Below are 18,769 nucleotides of genomic sequence, written 5' to 3' on the forward strand. Positions count from 1 at the left end.
GAATTATGTAATAAATTAACTTCCATAGATAGATTTAAAGAAAGGCTTTAGATTTATGACTTATTTTTAAAAATATGAGTCTTGATTTGGGAAAGAAAGTATAAAAATGAGATGAATTAATATTGAAAATGTTTTTCTTTTTTCAGGTGGTGACCCAACTAGTATAGAAAAACACGCTATAAACTCAGTGTATGTGCTGTTGAATTTTTTTATCTGTGCCAAACCTGTTCGATTATTACATGTTATATATCCGTTAATAATTGGTGTTATTTATGTAATATTTTCCGTGATTTATCAAGTTGGAGGAGATGGAGCAGCAATTTATCCAGTTTTAGACTGGGACCAAGCTGGAACGACAATTATATACGTCGTAGTTCTCACATGCATTGGTGTTCCTGTCGTTCACATGGCTTTCTTTGCTATGTATCAGCTACGCATATTTATCCACGACAAATTTTGCGCTAAAAGTGGAGTGCAGTGTTATACTGAACAAACCGCAATCAGAACTGAAGAAAGTGGTGTAACGTCTTACATGTGATGAAAGTATCAGCATTTCAACTCATCTATGCTTGTTGATTCTTTTATTCTTTTAACATTTTTATTTCATATCTTATGAGAGCGCAGATCCATTCATATTCATGTCACGTTGTATTGTATTTATTTTTTATATTCTTTTTATTCATATTTCTGAACCAGCATATTGTGCATTCGCAAGCATTTAACCTGTGAACAATATATCATCATTATTCAATTCTGCAGACTTGCATTGACAATACTTTTTTAAATGTTCATTATATTCAGACATACGAAATAAAATGTTTGAAAGTCTGCGCTGGCTTTCAGAGTATTGTAAAACTAATATCATAGAACTACTAACCTCGGGTAGTTGTCTCCTTTCTCTAGAGCAAAACCAAACCGTTTTCTTAAATGTCTTTCAGACCGAGTATATTAAAAGTTCGGAAAGATTTCTAATTGCCTAGATAGCAAACCATGATCGCACACACACCATCATTCAAGTAAAAGTTTTTCCTTTTTTTTTCTTTTTCTTTTTCGATTGTTTAATTTGTATTTTATTTTTTGTGTTTTTGTTTTCTAAATATTCATTCATTCATTTATTTATTTTTATATATTTTTTTTCTGTATTTTTTTTCTTTCTTTCTTCACTTCTCTGTCTTTTGACATAAATCCATATAGATATATAGATATACCATTCTATACATGCATGCTCATAGATATATTTTGTATTATTTTGTCATACTTGTAACTTTTGAAATAGCGTATATTGAAGAGCGTATTGTATCCTCTTTCCAAACATAGAAGTTACTGAATCGAAAATTTAAGAATGAAAAATTTTTAACGATATAAAAGGTACAATTTAACTGTGGTTTACATATAAAATAGATCTTGGAACAGTATGTCTTACAAAACATATGTTCCTGAATAGATGCGCACAAATGTAACCAAATTCTTTATTACTTTGAACTTTACAATAGAAAAACAAAGGACGTAGGGTGTCTATTGATGACGCATAATCAGTACATGCACAACAAATAAAAACACACAAAAAGCAAAAGAACGGCGCTTGTATTGTTGTTCTTTATCTCAAAGTCACAGTGAGGCCTTCAACACGGCGCAAAAAAGCTCTCACCTCACTGAAAGTTTACTACGGCACCTAGCACCGGTTTGAGCGAAATTCTTTGAATAAAACTTTGAAATATGATTCACCACCTAATCAGGCCCGGTCAATAGAGAACATACGGGAAAGTAGAACATATTCAAAACAAAATAGTTTATACGCACCGGTGTATATGTAGCATACATTTTGATAATTAAGGTCTCATATAAAAGGTGAAGGACAAGTGATCCTTGTAGAACACCCAATGTACTGATTATTTTGTATAATAAAAAAAATCGGCTATCAATGAATTCTAAAATTGAGGGCATATATAGCCTGTTTCTCGGATATGAAGTGCCTGGTTTGGTGTTACAGTTCATCGTTGTCAATATACTAGTAAACCCAAAAGCTGTGCGCAAATGTAACCAAACGCGCTAGCAAACGTAAGGATTTTTAGGCGCAAATGGGCTGCACCGATCTATGCAACCCTCATAAGAATAAGCAACAAAATCTTAACATTTATAAATTTATATTAATTTTTTATTTCATATATACAGGTTATGTATCAAATCGAAACTTAGTGTATTTGGAAAGATTTTTTTTATTAGTTGTTATTGGCTTTGAACTAGCGATAAGTAACTCCGAGTACTTTTAGATATTCTCTTACGGCCTTGTTGTTGTTTGGATGTTAAGTATCCGCCCACGTCCACTCTGTGTTTTCTTTAATGTATTTCTATTTGTATCCATCTGATGAGTTCAGCCTGTTTCAACGGATTTTTATTCTTATGTTTTATTGTTAAACCATTGTCCAATGTTGTGGGGAGGGTTGGGCTCCCGCCTATATCTTTAACAGTGCCACATGCTGTACCGGTCCCAAGTTAGGAGCCTGTAATTTAGTTGTTGTCGTTTGTTGCTGTGTTTAACATTTTATGTTTTTTCTCGTTTGAATTTCGGGTTCTCTTATAGCTGACTATTATTATTATCATTATTAGGTCTTTCCACTTTTTTTTATCGAATATAGATAAAAATCGTAAATAACTTTGAGGTTTAATAAGCAAAGAAATTCTTTAATTAGCGAGTATGGGCCACAAAATATAAAATATAAATTTGAAGATCTATGTGATACTTGATAAAGTAAACTCTCTTTTTTACACCTGAGATAAAAGTTTACAGAAAGGGCGAAAAGGCTTGACACTGAGTCTTTCGCCATTTTTTTGGTCTTTAAAAAGTGCAGGTTTATTCGTTTATGTTTCTTATGGGACATTTTAACTGTATAAATCGACAAATTAAAAAGATTTCCCAGGTGACAGTGGTTATCAGTAAGATTATAAACTCTATATGATTATGAAGTTATATGATTATAACGAGGATATGTTACTAATCTGATTAAATTCTATGTTATCATAATTGTTAAATTTTATAAACATAGTGATATTTAGTACTTGTGACTTAAAATAAGAAATATGCTAAGCTTATGATAGCTGCAAAGTACTCAAGCTGGAATCAGGAATATCCGATATTAATGAAACTCATGTAAGTACATACTACATTTTTCCTGATACCAATGATAGTTATGTTATTTTAAACAATAGAGGCTTCTAATAGGTGCATCGGTGCGACAAAAGTGTCGGAAATATAATACAACAAAATAAGGAAATATTTTTTAGATTTATTTTCTTTATAAAAAAAATAAGGAGATGTTAGGTTCTTTACTTATTTTTTTTTTTTTTTCTATATTCATATACATTGAATGGTTAATAATTGGGATACAATGAACATTGTTGTAAGCCAATAGATAACAATAGAAATAAACAGAAAAATCTATACTGGTCTTTAACTTTGGCTTATTTAGCCCAATTGTTTGTAATATCCTTATAGCGTGGCTCGGTTTTTAAACACTCCCGCTATTGTGTTATTGTGCTGTGGTCTTTTTTTGTATTCTTGTCTTTCATTTTTCTTATGTGTCTTGTCTATAGCGTGTCTATATTATGCCATTTTATTATATTTTGTTGACACAGTTGTTAGTTTATATTGTGATTAAGATAATAACACAATGTTGGCTGCATGCTATACCCCATTTTTGGACATTCAAAGTTTTGTCTGTTTGTTGTGCTCACACTTTGTTGTCAATATGAAAGATTTATATGCGACTGTCATACAAGTGAGAGATTTAGCAAGCTATAAAACCAGGTTTAATCTACCATTTTCTAGCTTTTGATTTTGCCATTTGATAAGGGACATTCCGTTTTTAATTTTCATTGGAGTTCGGTATTTTCGCGGTTATTTTACTTTTTAATATGCTTCTGGGTAGAAACAAAGAACGATAAAAGATATCTGTCAAAGAATCGTACTATTTCAATGTTATAAATATCCCCAACTAGAAATCAGTCGTTTAGAACAGGTACATGTATCATAGCACTAAATAGAGCAATATAGATCTGTTTCTGTTTCTTTTTATGTTTGGTATCTTATAGTTGTCTATGTGTCTTTGTACTTTTGAGTATTTTTAATGTACCAGCGTCGTTTTTGTTGGTAAGAAATTATATGCGTAATTGATGTGCGACAAGGTTAGGTATAAAATTTTGCGTTGAGAGGGGGGATTAATATTCATTTGAACTATCTTTACAAATTCTAGAAGTGCTCAAATGAATGGTTGCTGAAACATGAATACTAGAAACATATTTCAACCACCTTGAATATGCATTCTTTTCTATCATTACTCAATAGGTGCTATGTAAAAGACGTAAAATGGAAAAGGATGCAAATTCTATAGTAAAAATACTTTGCAAGAATGAATAATTAAACTAAGTTATGATAAGAACTTGGTAAAACTAGTTTTGTCTCACATTGACGGATTCAAAAACCGAAACTTTGGCGTGCTGTTTCTAGTGTTGGCGGCATCGACAATTTGCGGTCGTATAATGGTATGACGTTGTCGTCGTCCTAAGACATTTGTTTTTCAGACAATAACTTCATTAAGAGGATATGGATCTCAATCAGATTGTACCATAAATTTCTATACTACTATAAAACAGGTACGGATTGAGGTTATTGTCCTGACCGTTTAAGAAAAGGGATCAAGAACAAGGACAATAATTTGTGTTTAAGTGTATGGACCTCTGTGAATTTGTATCACAAGGTTCCATGCCCAAAAAGGAAGGTCGTGATTGAGTTTTGGGTTATGGTTTGAAGTTGTATAAGTATTGGGACATATAATTTCCATCGAGATTATGTGACCCACTTCATTATTGATTGTCTGTTTACCTTAAAGCTGAAATTGCTAAGTAAAGTATTGAAATTTGTGATTAAGTCAGTTTCAGAAGAGTCACCTATGAAAAGTAAACGGTATTATTTGTGCAGTTGTAAAAGCTTAAAGGCATCTCATTTACATTGCGATAAGTTGGTCTTGTCCCCCACAGTCCTGTTTTATTGACTTTAAAACTTTTGCGAATACATGTTAAAGTTTGTGAAAAGCTCAGTTTAAAGGAAGCCATTTTATATTTGGTATGAAGTTGTATTACAACGACATAACATGATTACCTAGAAAATTACTTTGCCCTGTACCTTCAGTCATGGTTTATTTTTCCTTGATTTTGTATATTTTCCATGTTAAAGTATTGCTATTTTTTCGACTTTTGCATTTTATAACATACAGGTGAGACCTTTCTGTTTGTCAATAGTTTATTTTTATTATAAAATAATAAATTCCGAAGTAATATGCATAATTTATATAACGTACAAAATACTCTGTAATCATATATCGCTGCACATATAGAGGAAACAATTCGCATAATTTTTAAATTTCTTATTGTTAAATACCAATTTTTACACCGTTGATACTAATAGCTGTTCTCAAATTCTCCCTCGAAAGAGATTGCAAACAATTAAACTTTCATTTATAAAAAATATTATGTATAAGTATAGCATTTTTAAACGACTATATTGAACTTTATATTAGGTATGTGAACATAATACTTAAGTTAATACTATTTTTTCCATTATGCATAACACTAATATTGAATACTCCGCATGCCACGTTTGTGCAGCTGCGTTATTTTTAGGGGCATGTTTCAATTATTGATGTTATCCATTGTTTTGGGGTTGGGTTTTTTTTTGGAAGGAGATGGGGGTTGTTTCACTCTACAAGTTGATTGAAATAGACACAAACGTTATGTTTCCTTTTATTTCAACATTTTCACTTACATACACTGGCTGGATATCACAAAGAGAAAGGGCATCGTAGAAAATGGAGCCTTGAAAGTGTATACTAAATCAGTGTATGTAAAGTGCGGATCCTAAAATATCATTTTTACTGTATATGCCATAAATGTCTAATGTAGAATGATAAATAAACAGACGAACTTTTTTTAATTTTTGAAGAAAATGAAGAAAAATAGTTAAAATGTATATGTTCAGAAATACATAATACTAATAAAACAAAGTAAGAGATGCGAGCGGGATTTATCGCGCCTAAAGCCATCCGACTGTGAAATATATACCAAAATAGGTGAATTTTTAGGACATTTCACGAACAGATCGTGCAGGTGCTTTATAACTAACAGGTGAGATGTTGTTGCAGTAAAAAATATTCATTTTAATACAATTATTAAAGTTGTATAACGTAGAATATGTTTTGTCATTCAGTTTCTTCATATTTAACTAAATTCCACTATGATGATTTCGTAATGCTAGTCATGTTTACTGTCGAATAATGATACTATTCTTTCATTTTAACTGTGGAGCGAATCATTAGTATTGTATATGCGGTGCATTTTCACTGTATAATTATTATTTTTTTTATCTATTACAGCTCATTTCTTTAAGCATGTAGAGCAAGACTTTAGTTGATTTGCTTGCTTTTTTTTTATTGGATAATCATTATGATAACACCCAATTTAATTCAAATATTAAAAATACAGGTTAAACTATGCCTATTCATATTGTTTAAAAATGTCAATCTTATTTACAAAGTTTGTATAAACAATTATACAAACAAAGCAAGCAAGCCAACCAAAGTTTTGCTTTACATGCATTAGGAAATTAGCTGTAAAGCCTTAATTTATCCGACTTGCTCAAATAATAGATAAAGTAAGAGAAAGATTTGATAAAATTTAACTTACGGATAAAAGTTTGGTTTTAAAACACTCTACTAAATTCAATAGAAATAACATTTATTTCAAATGTATTCCATTTAGTTTCTTATAAAGCGTATAGAGATCTTTATCCTTATTTTTTTTATCCATTTCCATGACACTTCACCACTAATTACGTACATCTTGTTATAGATTGCACCTTTGTTTTCCCGTTTAAAAGGTTTTACACTGGAGCCCTTTATAACTTGCTGTTCGGTGTGAGCCAAGACTCCATGTTGAAGACCGTATTTTGACGTATAATGGTCTACTTTTATAAATTGTGACTCGGATGGAGAGTTGTCTCATTGTCACATACGACATCTATATGGCTCAAAAACGAAACGAGACGGGATAAAAAGGGATGAAAAAATCTACGCTACTTTTTTAATATATTTATAATGGGCTTTATATGAGTCAAAATAGAGTAAAATAGTGGGTCGCATTTGGGTATAAGCGTCACGCCGGATTGCCGATTTTTTGCAAGCGTGACAGGTGAAAGTCAAATGATTGTGTAGAGAAAAACGGGAAATGAAGTCTAGCGGGACACGGATAATTACAAAAAATTAGAACTGCATAGTATAAGCGGGATACGGGAATCTGACAAAACAATAAGCGGAATACGGGAATCTGCCAAAACAGTAAGCGGGATCCGGGATCATAACCCCCCAATGAGACCCCAGAAAAAGATATTTTTGTATATTCATCCTATTGTTACAGTCATGCCTTCAATAACAAAAGTATCCGATGCATGCATTTTTTCATATTTTTGGTCCCTTTTTCAATTTTGTGGGGTCCAAATTTATAGACAAAAGTCCTTTAATATAGATATTTGGAATTCGTTGACATGCTGAATCTGACCCTGTATCAAGTTTGGGGATTTTTTGCCTAGTTGCTGAAATAGCCCACATAGAGTTCCAAAGGGTCTAAAATCAACAAAAATGAATTGTAGCATGCATTTCGTGTACAATAACCCAAATGTGCATGGTTTTACCTCTGTGGTAGTATCCATTCGCGGATCTAGAATTTTTCATAAGTAGGGGCCCACTGACTGCTTAAGAGGGCCCGCTGCTGTCACGCTCCAGTGATTCACTATATAAGTTAAAATCAAGGAGAAACGTAATCTGAAGAATACAATATGACATTTTGAGAATCTCTTTTGTTACAAGTTTGAAAAGCAATATATTTGATGAAGAATGAATGAGGAGTTTGTATTTCAATTGGAAAATACATGTATCATAAATCCTAAAGTCATCAACTAAGTTTTTTTTTCATTTGTTGCAAGTGCATTTATCACATAATTCTACAATAAAAATTCCTCGCATCTTTGAAAATTCTACATTAATAATGACTGCACTAACAGTGATAATTCATCGCATCTATAGTTAAAATGGATCGCTTTCAATAATCGATATGCTATATTATGATGCTTTTATAACACTTATTTGAAGTTTAATGCTATGTTTGTATATTATAAAGACATATCACAATGAAAATATGTTAAAACTTAACTTAAAATCCTTTAACTTGATATTTTCAAAACGTAAACAAATACAGTTTTCCCATGATCCTTTATTCTACAATAGACATACCCGCATATAACAGTAAAAATGAACTAGCTGGATTCGCACTTTATATACACTGCTAAATGAAGAAAGCTGTAATAAGAAAGAGTGTGAAATTTGACGTACATTGCGTGTCTTTTGGTAAAGTTATATGAAAATGTGTGATATACAAATACCTTCATTTTAACTGTTTAAGGTATTGGTACTGTATAGCTTTTTTTCCATTGTAGATATTTTGTATAGTTGAGATTTAATTATTTAGTCGTTTTAATTTTATTGTCCATTGTTAAGGCTCCTCAGGTGAATAAAACGCTCGATTGGTCGATTGCTGTTTCTTGATGCTCAGTGGAGTATATCTTCTGTATGTTAAGAACAAACTAATAGTACATTCAGATATTGGATATATATGCGCCAAAGATACAGCAATCAAAATGTACGTCCTGTTTTAAATAAGCATTTTTAAGTCTTACGAGTTTATACACTAAAGTTAGGTATCACAATATAGAATGTATACTGGAATACATGGTTGCCGTGGAAACGATGACACAGTTGAATTTCCAGTACTTTTTTTATTATTGCATACCAAAGCATTTTTTTAAGATGAAACGCTATTTACCGTTCGAGTGTTTTACCTTGTTTAAAAAAAAAAAGTGTTTTAAAGACCTCCACAGGCCGGAACTTAATCGGAAAGGACGGATGGAAAAATATGTATTTGTGTCATATGATAACGTATCGTTTAATCAAATTTTAAAAGCTTATATAAATGAAGACATAATTCCAACGGACAACTAAATACAGGCTACACAAGTTGTAAGTACGCATTTTGCAAAAATGAAATTTCTGTCACCGAGTTTGGATCTTTTACCTCCATGGAAAAACTAAGTCAGAGAGAACACCATTTTTTTTTTTAAATAATTTTTTGTCTTAAGGAAGATCAAAATTAATTTATAATTGTCGATCTTGTTAAAACGTTATTGATCAGTATATCGGTATTAAATAGTTCATTACTTTATTTAGATTGATTGAAATTGGATTAAGTTCGACTTATTCATTGTGTAGAAGCCTTCTTTGACCATTTAAATTCCTGACCTACATTAAAAAGTCGTTTTAAAATCCTTACAAGTACATACGTACATGTATTTTATGTAATTGTATGTATTTTATGTAATTTTATGCATTTTTCTGACGTCAGACACGCGAATCAATGAATGTGTTTGAAGATAAAAAAAATTCTGTTCTGTTAAATTGTTTCTTTTAAAATTATTACACGATGATGACTGCTGTACCCATATTTTGACTATTGTATTTATTATGTCTGTTATGTTCACGCATCATTGTAAATATAACGGAATTTGACGAGACTGTCAACAAGGTGAGAGGTTTAGTGCTACATTTTGTATAAAACCAGGTTTAATACACCATTTTCTACATTTGAAAATGCCTGTACCAAGTCAGGAATATGACAGTTATTGTCCATTCGTTGTTGATGTGTTTTGGCATTTGATTTTGCCATGTGATTATGGACTTTCCGATTAGATTTTCCTCTGAGTTCAGTATTTTTGTGATTTTACTTTTGATAGGTTTGGTTATTCAGTAAGATGACAAGATGTGACGATCTGAAGAAGGAATTTCAATGTACCAATTTTGTATTTGATCATGATTCTCCTAAACTGTTTGTTCTAGCAGAGGTATGTAGTTACTTATCTATCCATACAGATTTATATATCATTTTCTTTAATGCAAGCAAAAGCTTCTTTTATTTTATCATAGTGTCATTACAAAATTATAAAATGCAAAAATAATTTTATATTTAAAGTTGACCTGATTAGCGTATTTTTTTTAAATCTTCAAATAGACATTCGTTTTTTCGGTCACATAACCATTGAGGCCAAACATCTACTGTTTCTGTGTTATCCGTCTCTATGACATCGGTCTTACACATGCTATGTGTTCTTCGTGACTTCGCACTTCGTAATCAAGATTCACTACAGAATAGAAAAAAGTAAAATCACAAAAATACTGAACTCAGAGGAAAATCAATTCGGAAAGTCCATAATCACATGGCAAAATCAAATAACAAAACGCATCAAAAATGAATGGACAAGAACTGTCATATACTGACTTGGTACAGGCATTTTCAAATGTAGAAAATGGTGGATTGAACCTGGTTTTATAGCTAGCTAAACCTCTCACTTGTATGACAGTCGCATCAAATTCCATTATATTGTAACCGATGCGTGAACAAAACAAACAGACACAATAGGTAAAAATGTCAAAAATAGGGGTACAGCAGTCAATATTGTGTTATCATCTTAATCACTATAAAAACAACAAATGTAACGAAGAAGCACAAAAAGGCATACATCAAATTAACATCCTCATTTTGATTATATTATACGATTTTATTTGTCTATGTAAAATGCACCCATCAAGGAAGGAGGGTTTTGAGTACTGGTGAAAATTGCGCGTTTGAAATTCGCACAGGTAGACATGAAATAATTTTGTCGTTCAAAGTATGACGGGATGCATAAATACAGTCACGCAAAATAGATATAACAAAAAACTGGCTTAACAGTTAAAGTAATAATAATAAATAAAATAATAGTGCGGTTCAAAGTATGACGGGATACATAAGTACAGAGGCACGTCAAATGTATATCACAAAAACAGTGGGTTAACAGTAAAAGTAATATTAATAAATAAAATAATTTTGTCATTCAAGGTATGACAAGATACATAGGTACAGAGTCACATCATGAAATAATTTTGTCGTTCAAAGTATGATGGGATACATCAGCACAGAGTTACGTCAAAAGGATATCTAAAAAAACAGACTTAACAGTAAAAGTTATATTAATAAAGACAAATAAAAGAATAATATAACACGTTATTAAGATGATAAACAACGTCAGTACGCAAAATCTATACTTTAAGACCATCGTGTATTATTTGTGAAGTTGATACGGAATATTTATCAACAAGTTCTGGGTACCTTCCGATGAACTTTTTTAGAAAAAGGACGAGACGTTCTTTGACATACCCCTGGTTCATCAACTTTCTGCTCAGACACTGGTGACGTTTTACAAAGTCTGAGTAGGAGCTGCAAGCTCTAGAATACCGAATAAGTTGGGAAATGTATATTCCATATGCAGGTGAAGTTGTTGTTGAAGTCATTGTTTTTCTTCTTGTCAAGGCATTCTTTATAAGTAATTGATTGAATAGACACATACGTTATGTTTCCTTTTATTTCAAAATTTTCATTTACATACACTGGTTGGGCATCATAAGGAGAAAGGGCATCGCAAAAAAATTGAGAAAGAGTATACTAAATGAGGAAGCGGTTATATGAAAGAAAGCGGGGGGGGGGGGGGGATTTGACGTACATTTCGCGTCTTTGTTAAAGTTTCACTGTAACTGTATTTAGTCATTTTGGTTTTACTACCCATGGTTATGACGACGAAGTGACCTTCTTAACTGAAACAAAGGCTCGATGGATTGATGGCTGTTTCTTGATGCTCAGTTGCGTATATCCTTTGTAGTTTGTATTACTAGACCAAACTAACAGTACATTCAAATATTGGATATGCGTCAATGATACAGCAATCAAAATGTAACGTTCTGGATTAAATAAGCATTTAAGATGATGCCTTGTGACATTTAACGACACTTTTTTTAAAGCTAGGTATCACAATATATAATATATCCTGGAATAAAAGAGTCAACATGGTTGCCGTGGAAATGCAAGGTATTCTTTTGCAGTTTACAACGCGGGACAGACCTTTGTTCTTATAGATCTTTATTGCAATAAAATGTATCAATAAGACACCTCTTAATGTAAGACACCAAAATCCTCATGGTACTCTACTTTCTACTTGCCAATTAGCCTTTTCAGAATCTAAAGAATCAGGCATGGGTAATTCCATCGTTCGTACCCCAAACGAAAATAACGTCACGGCATTGGTTGAATTTCCATTGTTTATGACATTTTTAACCAATCACGACGTTTTGGTGTACACTTTTGAAAATAGCACCCATGATGCATTAGATTCTGAAACGGTGAATTACGATCACAAAGATACAAGTTTCATTTTATAAATCGAACATAGTGCTTTTAAAGACACCAAACATTCAAACCTTAAATCAGTGTACTGTCTTCCAATATGATTAAATATAAACATTATTCTTATAGTTTAAAATGTTTTCTGCCACACAAGGAAATAAACAGATGTAAATATGTGAGCATTTTCGTTTAATTTTGTTGATAATATATAGTCTTATCAATCTTTTTTGTACAATGCCTATTCAAGGTTTAACATTTCAATTTAGATTCAATTTTGAAAGCGCTGAATTTGTTTCTATTATTCCATTTCAGGGGCCAAGTTAAAAAAAATATATATTAAAGAATATTAAAAAATAAATACCAGTGTTGTAAAAATTTATGCAATGTGTGTATCTTTTTATTGATAGTGTGGCCCTAGAATCTTATATCCTATATGGAGTGGATTTTGGTTAGTATGGCATATTGTATGGTTTTCTCTTGATCCGTACAATGCATACAGAAATGGTGGAGACGGTGATCCATATTACTTCATATATTTGACAAACTGGGGCTATATGCTGGTGGGATTTTATAATCTTGTGGATTTTATTGTTACTTTATATGTCCATGTGAGGAGATCTGATATTGTACATTTATCTCCTAAGTCAGGTAGGTTTTTATTGCTGTAATAATTATTATAATAATCATATAAAACCAGATAAAATATGTAGGTAAATAGTTTGACACCATTTTATACGAATTAAAATAGTAACAGACAGGAAAGCAGGATTCTGACAATTGTTTGAATTTTCTTGACTAAACAGGCTCAATTTATTACAGTTATATTGATGAATACATGCGAAAACGTTACAACTGTGAATAGAGAAATTAAAAAAAAAAAAAAAAAAGCATTCGCCTAACCCACCTGTGCCATATTTTGCCATTGGGAAAACAAAAAAAATGGCTGATTAAATACTAAATCAGTGAATGTTCAATGACCGGAAGTGGTAGATATTTAAGTGGTTTAAACAAGCCCACGTTACTCTGTTCACACTTAATATCTTGAATTCATCTTAAATAAAGGCAACAGTAGTATACCGCTGTTCAAACTCATAAATCCATGGACAAAAAACAAAATCGGGGTAACAAACTAAAACTGAGGGAAACGCATTAATTATAAGAGGAGAACAATGACACAACACTACAATGTAACACACACAGAAACGACCAAACAAGTTATCAGATTCCAAAAAAACTTCCAATATAAACCGTATGGCGTTGTACACCTCTTATATCATTTTTTGTTCAAAATTATATTAGAGATTCCTTGATATAAAAACAAGGACTCTGCTACTCTAGACAAGAGAATAGGCACCAAAAACAACTAGCAGGATTCTAAATAGCCTTCCGCTGGATATTTGTTAGATAAACTCATCATAAATACCATGACTAAATTCTGTATATACGCCAGACGCGCGTTTCGTCTACAAAAGACTCATCAGTGACGCTCGAATCCAAATTAGTTAAAAAGGCCAAATAAAGTACGAAGTTGAAGAGCATTGAGGACCACAATTCCTAAAAGTTTTGCCAAATCCAGATTAGATAATGACATCTTGAACTTTATAGTTTGAAATATTTCGATTTGCTGTTTCAGAGCATGTCATCAAAGCAGCCTCCTGGTCATTCGATAGTTATTCCTAAGTGTTTTATCGAAATCAATTCAATTCGTCAATTTATCTCACATTTCTTCTTCTTACATGATTCTACAGGTCGATATAAAATACAAGTCTTTAACTCCTATGTTCAAAATATTTTTTTCCAGATAATAAAGATCAAATGCCATGGTATATAAAACTGCTGTGGATATTATTTGAGATTACTAACAGTATAAGTGTCTTGATAACTATAGCATTCTATAGCTTACTGACACCAAGTAAGTAAAGATATGAAATCTCATTAATATGTCATGAAATATAGAATCATTTTCATAACAGCGTTGACAAGACTATTTCTTTGCCGGCTCATATTATCAATTGACTGGATCAGATTAGGTGAACGTTCGTCTGTAATGCTCACTTGTCATATCGTTCGTGTTGTGAAAATTTGAACTGGTGGGACGCCATAGGTTCTAAACGCCTAAATCAAATATAACGAATTATTAATAAAGGACTAAATCTTGTGTGATGGTTAAAATGTTGAAAACTTAAACTTTCTTTTTTTTTCGTCTCGTGCACCTCCATGTACTTTACTCTTTTAATATAATCAAATCCGCACTGGAACGCCTCTGACAGATTGAGTGAGTGATATAACTGTTATCGATAGCCGATGACTTACCCGTGAAAGGTAAACGATTCAGTATAATTACCAACACAAGTATTATGGTTGTCCATGCTGTTATGAAAATGATTCTATATACAATGTATAAAAAAAACTTTAACAATATATCAGTAAAATGGAACTACCAGCTGCTTTTGTAAAAGAAGGTGCAGGTTTACTATACATGACTCAACAACCAAACAACACAATTAAACCAATATAGATATATAGCAGTCAACAAACCGTTTTCAACTACAATATACTATAAAGACCAGCTTTTATAGCAATTGGCAATCTCTGAATCGTAGGGCAAATGAGAAAATAGTAAAACAACAACAAAAAAATGAATTCAATTACACATTTACACATGTGCAGTTGAAAATATCAGAGAAACATGAAAATAAAATTAGTTACCCAACGACACTGCATAATCTTTAGATATTTATAGGACAATTCTGGCATCTGACTAGCTAAGCGTCATCTAAAATTATAAATACCATATAAACATCCAATAGAACACCCGAGAAGGAAACTGACAAAACAACAAAAAATACCCAAAAGATAGCCACTGTTGTAAAGGAACTTTTCTCGGACACACATTAAAGTAGTCGACTATATATAACAGAAAGAGAATAATCAGAGTACTAAAGTACTGAACATCGGATGACCGCAAGTTCTTGTGGATTATCCGACAAGCTCTTGTCTCAGAAAAAAAATCACATCTCTATACCTGAAAGTGAGGTTAATGTACAGATATATTTGTTTTTCTATAACAAGTTCGTGCGTGGTTGATAAATCAATGACAGGGAATTCATCCTCACATTAATGACTTTATATTGTAGTGATACAAATCAGTATATTACAGTTATATTTATATATAATTTTCATGCTTTTGTATATCATTCTATTCTACTATATTAATAATAGTGCAGTGCAACTGCATGGTGGACACGTCACTCTTCCGTAATAATTCGATTTTTCTAATAGAATGGATTTGAGTAGGCATTCGTATTTTCCCGCAAAAAATGTTTAATCATCCATGCTATGTTATCGTTCCTTTAGATTGCAAACGTTCTTGAGATATTCTTCTGCATGCGTGTGCATCGATGTTAATGATTTTTTACCCATATGTATATACACATAACAAAACATTTTAAAATTAATAATTTATCTTCTTTAAAAAGCAATAAAGAATGTCAATTTGCACTTGATGCTGTCTACGTATTCATCATGTTTATCTGTTTATAGATCGGTTAAAAACCCAAAACGAATATTAAGTAATGGAAATCTAGGCGATAGCAATACACAGGGATGCCCTCACGGTCATCCGCTGTTAAAAGAAACCAATTATAACCAATAGTTCACGACATTATAATATAATAAAAAAAATAAGATATTAAACATCATTCAAAAGATCTTTTCATTAGATATGTAAGAAAAATCAGTCGGATCTACGGGTTACATGGACACAAAAAGATAAACAAATTCTGTTACGTAACAAACAGGATATCTATGAAGTGTAAATAATCGGGTGAGACCGAGGAACTATCTATTTTTAGTTGTGAATCATTAAAAAAACATTTGATAATTAGAAAGAATTATGTAATAAATTTACTTCCATATATAGATTTAAAGAAAGGCTTTAGATTTATGACTTATTTTTAAAATTAAATATGAGTCTTGATTTGGAAAAGAAAGTATAAAAATGAGATGAATTAATATTGAAAATGTTTTTCTTTTTTTCAGGTGGTGACCCATCTAGTATAGAAAAACACGCTATAAACTCAGTGTATGTGCTGTTGAATTTTTTTATCTGTGCCAAACCTGTTCGATTATTACATGTTATATATCCGTTAATAATTGGTGCTATTTATGTAATATTTTCCGTGATTTATCAAGTTGGAGGAGATGGAGCAGCAATATATCCGGTTTTAGACTGGGACCAAGCTGGAACGACAATTGTATATGTCGTAGTTCTCACATGCATTGGTGTTCCTGTCGTTCACATGGCTTTCTTTGCTATGTATCAGCTACGCATATTTATCCACGACAAATGTTGTGCTAAAAGTGGAGTGCAGTGTTATACTGAACAAACCGCAATCAGAACTGGAGAAAGTGGTGTAACGTCTTACATGTGATGAAAGTATCAGCATTTCAACTCATTTATGCTTGTTTATTCTTTTAACATTTTTATTTCATATCTTATGAGAGCGCAGATCCATTCATATTCATGTCACATTGTATTGTATTTATTTTTTATATTCTTTTTATTCATATTTCTGAACCAGCATATTGTGCATTCGCAAGCATTTAACCTGTGAACAGTATATCATCATTATTTAATTCTGCAGACTAGCATTGACAATACTTTTTTAAATGTACATTATATTCAGACATACGAAATAAAATGTTTGAAAGTCTGTGCTGGCTTTCAGAGTATTGTAAAACTAACATCATAGGACTACTAACCTCGGGTAGTTGTCTTCTTTCTCTAGAGCAAAACCAAACCGTTTTCTTAAATGTCTTCCAGACTGAGTATATTAAAAGTTCGGAAAGATTTCTAATTGTCTAGATAGCAAACCATGATCGCACACACATCATCATTCAAGTAAAAGTTTTTCCTTTTTTTCTTTTTCTTTTTCGTTTGTTTAATTTGTATTTTATTTTTTGTGTTTTTGTTTTCTAAATGTTCATTTATTCATTTATTTATTTTTATATATATTTTTTTCTATATTATTGTTTCTTTCTCTCTTCACTTCTCTGTCTTTTGATATAAATCCATATAGATATATAGATATACCATTCTATCCATGCATGCTCATACATATATTTTGTATTATTTTTCTATCAATGTTAAATGGAGAACATTTTGATAAAGATTAGATATGTAAAAAGGTTAGAACTTCCAGCTGTGCCTGCTGGGTTTTGACTGCCATTAGCAGACCCAATCCTAATAACAATAATTTATTTACTTGATTTTTTTTTTTAGATATTGGTGACATTCAAAAATATGATAATTATGTAGTTTAAGAATGTACTTAGATGAAATCAAATAAATCAAGTGATTAAGATTGATACTATATGCCGGAAGAGCATCAGTTAAGGATAAAAAGAAGCTTAAAATATTGATAGGTCATTGAGCTCCTTTTCCAGATATCCGATATTAATGAAATTCGTGGTGTACATACTACATTTTTCCAGGTACCGATGATATTTATGTTATTCAAAAAAATAGAGACATTTCATAGGTGCATAGGTGCGACAGACGTGTCGGAAATATTATACAACACAATAAGGAAATACTTACTTTTTAGATTTATTTTCTTTATAAAAGAATAAGTAGATGTGATGATCTTTACTAATATTTGTCTTTTTTATATTCATTTACATTGAAGGGTTAATAATTGGGATAAAATGAACATTGTTGTAAGCCTATAGATAGCAAAAGAAATAAACAGAAATGTCTATACTGGTCTTTAGCTTTGGCTTTAATAGTCCTTTTTTTATAATCCTTATAGCTTGGCTCGGTATTTATACATCTCGATATTGTGTTATTGTGGTATGGTCTTTTTGTATTCTTGTCTTTCATTTTTCTTATGTGTCTTGTCTATATTATGCCATTTTATTTAGTTTGTTGACACAGCTGTTAATTTATATTGTGATTAAGAAAATAACTCAATGTTGTCTGCTATATCCCAAATTTTGACATTTTTGCCTATCATGTCTGACACATTATTATCAATGTAATCGACTCAATTATATGCGAATGTGGAATGTCATACAGGTGAGAGGTTTTGAAAGCTATAAAACCAGGTTTAATCTACCATTTCCTATATAAGTAAATATCAATACAAAGTCAGGAATAGGACCGTTGTGTTCAGTTCCGCGTGTGATGTGTTTGTCAATGAGCTTTTGATTTTGCCATTTGATAAATGATATTCCGTTTTGAATTTTCCTTGGAGTTCGGTATTTTTAAAATTTTACTTTTTATGTTTCTGGTTAAGATACTTTGATGAATTAACAACGGTCAAACACTTTGAGATAAGCATGCAATCTGTTGCACCAAACTGAGAAGTTGTGACGATAAAGGATATTTGCCATCGCC

The 18,769-nt window shown here is 31.5% G+C and overlaps 1 protein-coding gene across 2 annotated transcripts; it reads left to right on the top strand.

Annotated features, from left to right (window-relative positions):
- Window positions 1-542: 542 nt before the first annotated feature.
- Window positions 543-18,143, top strand: LOC143045114 (protein rolling stone-like). Of its 2 annotated transcripts, none has more exons than XM_076217436.1 (5): window positions 543-3,148; window positions 9,890-9,997; window positions 12,777-13,017; window positions 14,171-14,281; window positions 16,411-18,143. In XM_076217436.1, the coding sequence occupies exons 2-5, from the start codon at window positions 9,908-9,910 to the stop codon at window positions 16,800-16,802; spliced, it is 834 nt and encodes a 277-aa protein (XP_076073551.1). In that variant the 5' UTR covers window positions 543-3,148; window positions 9,890-9,907; the 3' UTR covers window positions 16,803-18,143. The 2 variants fall into 2 exon arrangements, with proteins under 2 accessions (XP_076073551.1, XP_076073556.1); XM_076217441.1 differs by lacking the exon at window positions 543-3,148 and adding an exon at window positions 8,997-9,119.
- Window positions 18,144-18,769: the final 626 nt, after the last annotated feature.

This window comes from Mytilus galloprovincialis, chromosome 1 (assembly GCF_965363235.1).
Source record: "Mytilus galloprovincialis chromosome 1, xbMytGall1.hap1.1, whole genome shotgun sequence".
Classification (NCBI taxonomy): domain Eukaryota; kingdom Metazoa; phylum Mollusca; class Bivalvia; order Mytilida; family Mytilidae; genus Mytilus; species Mytilus galloprovincialis.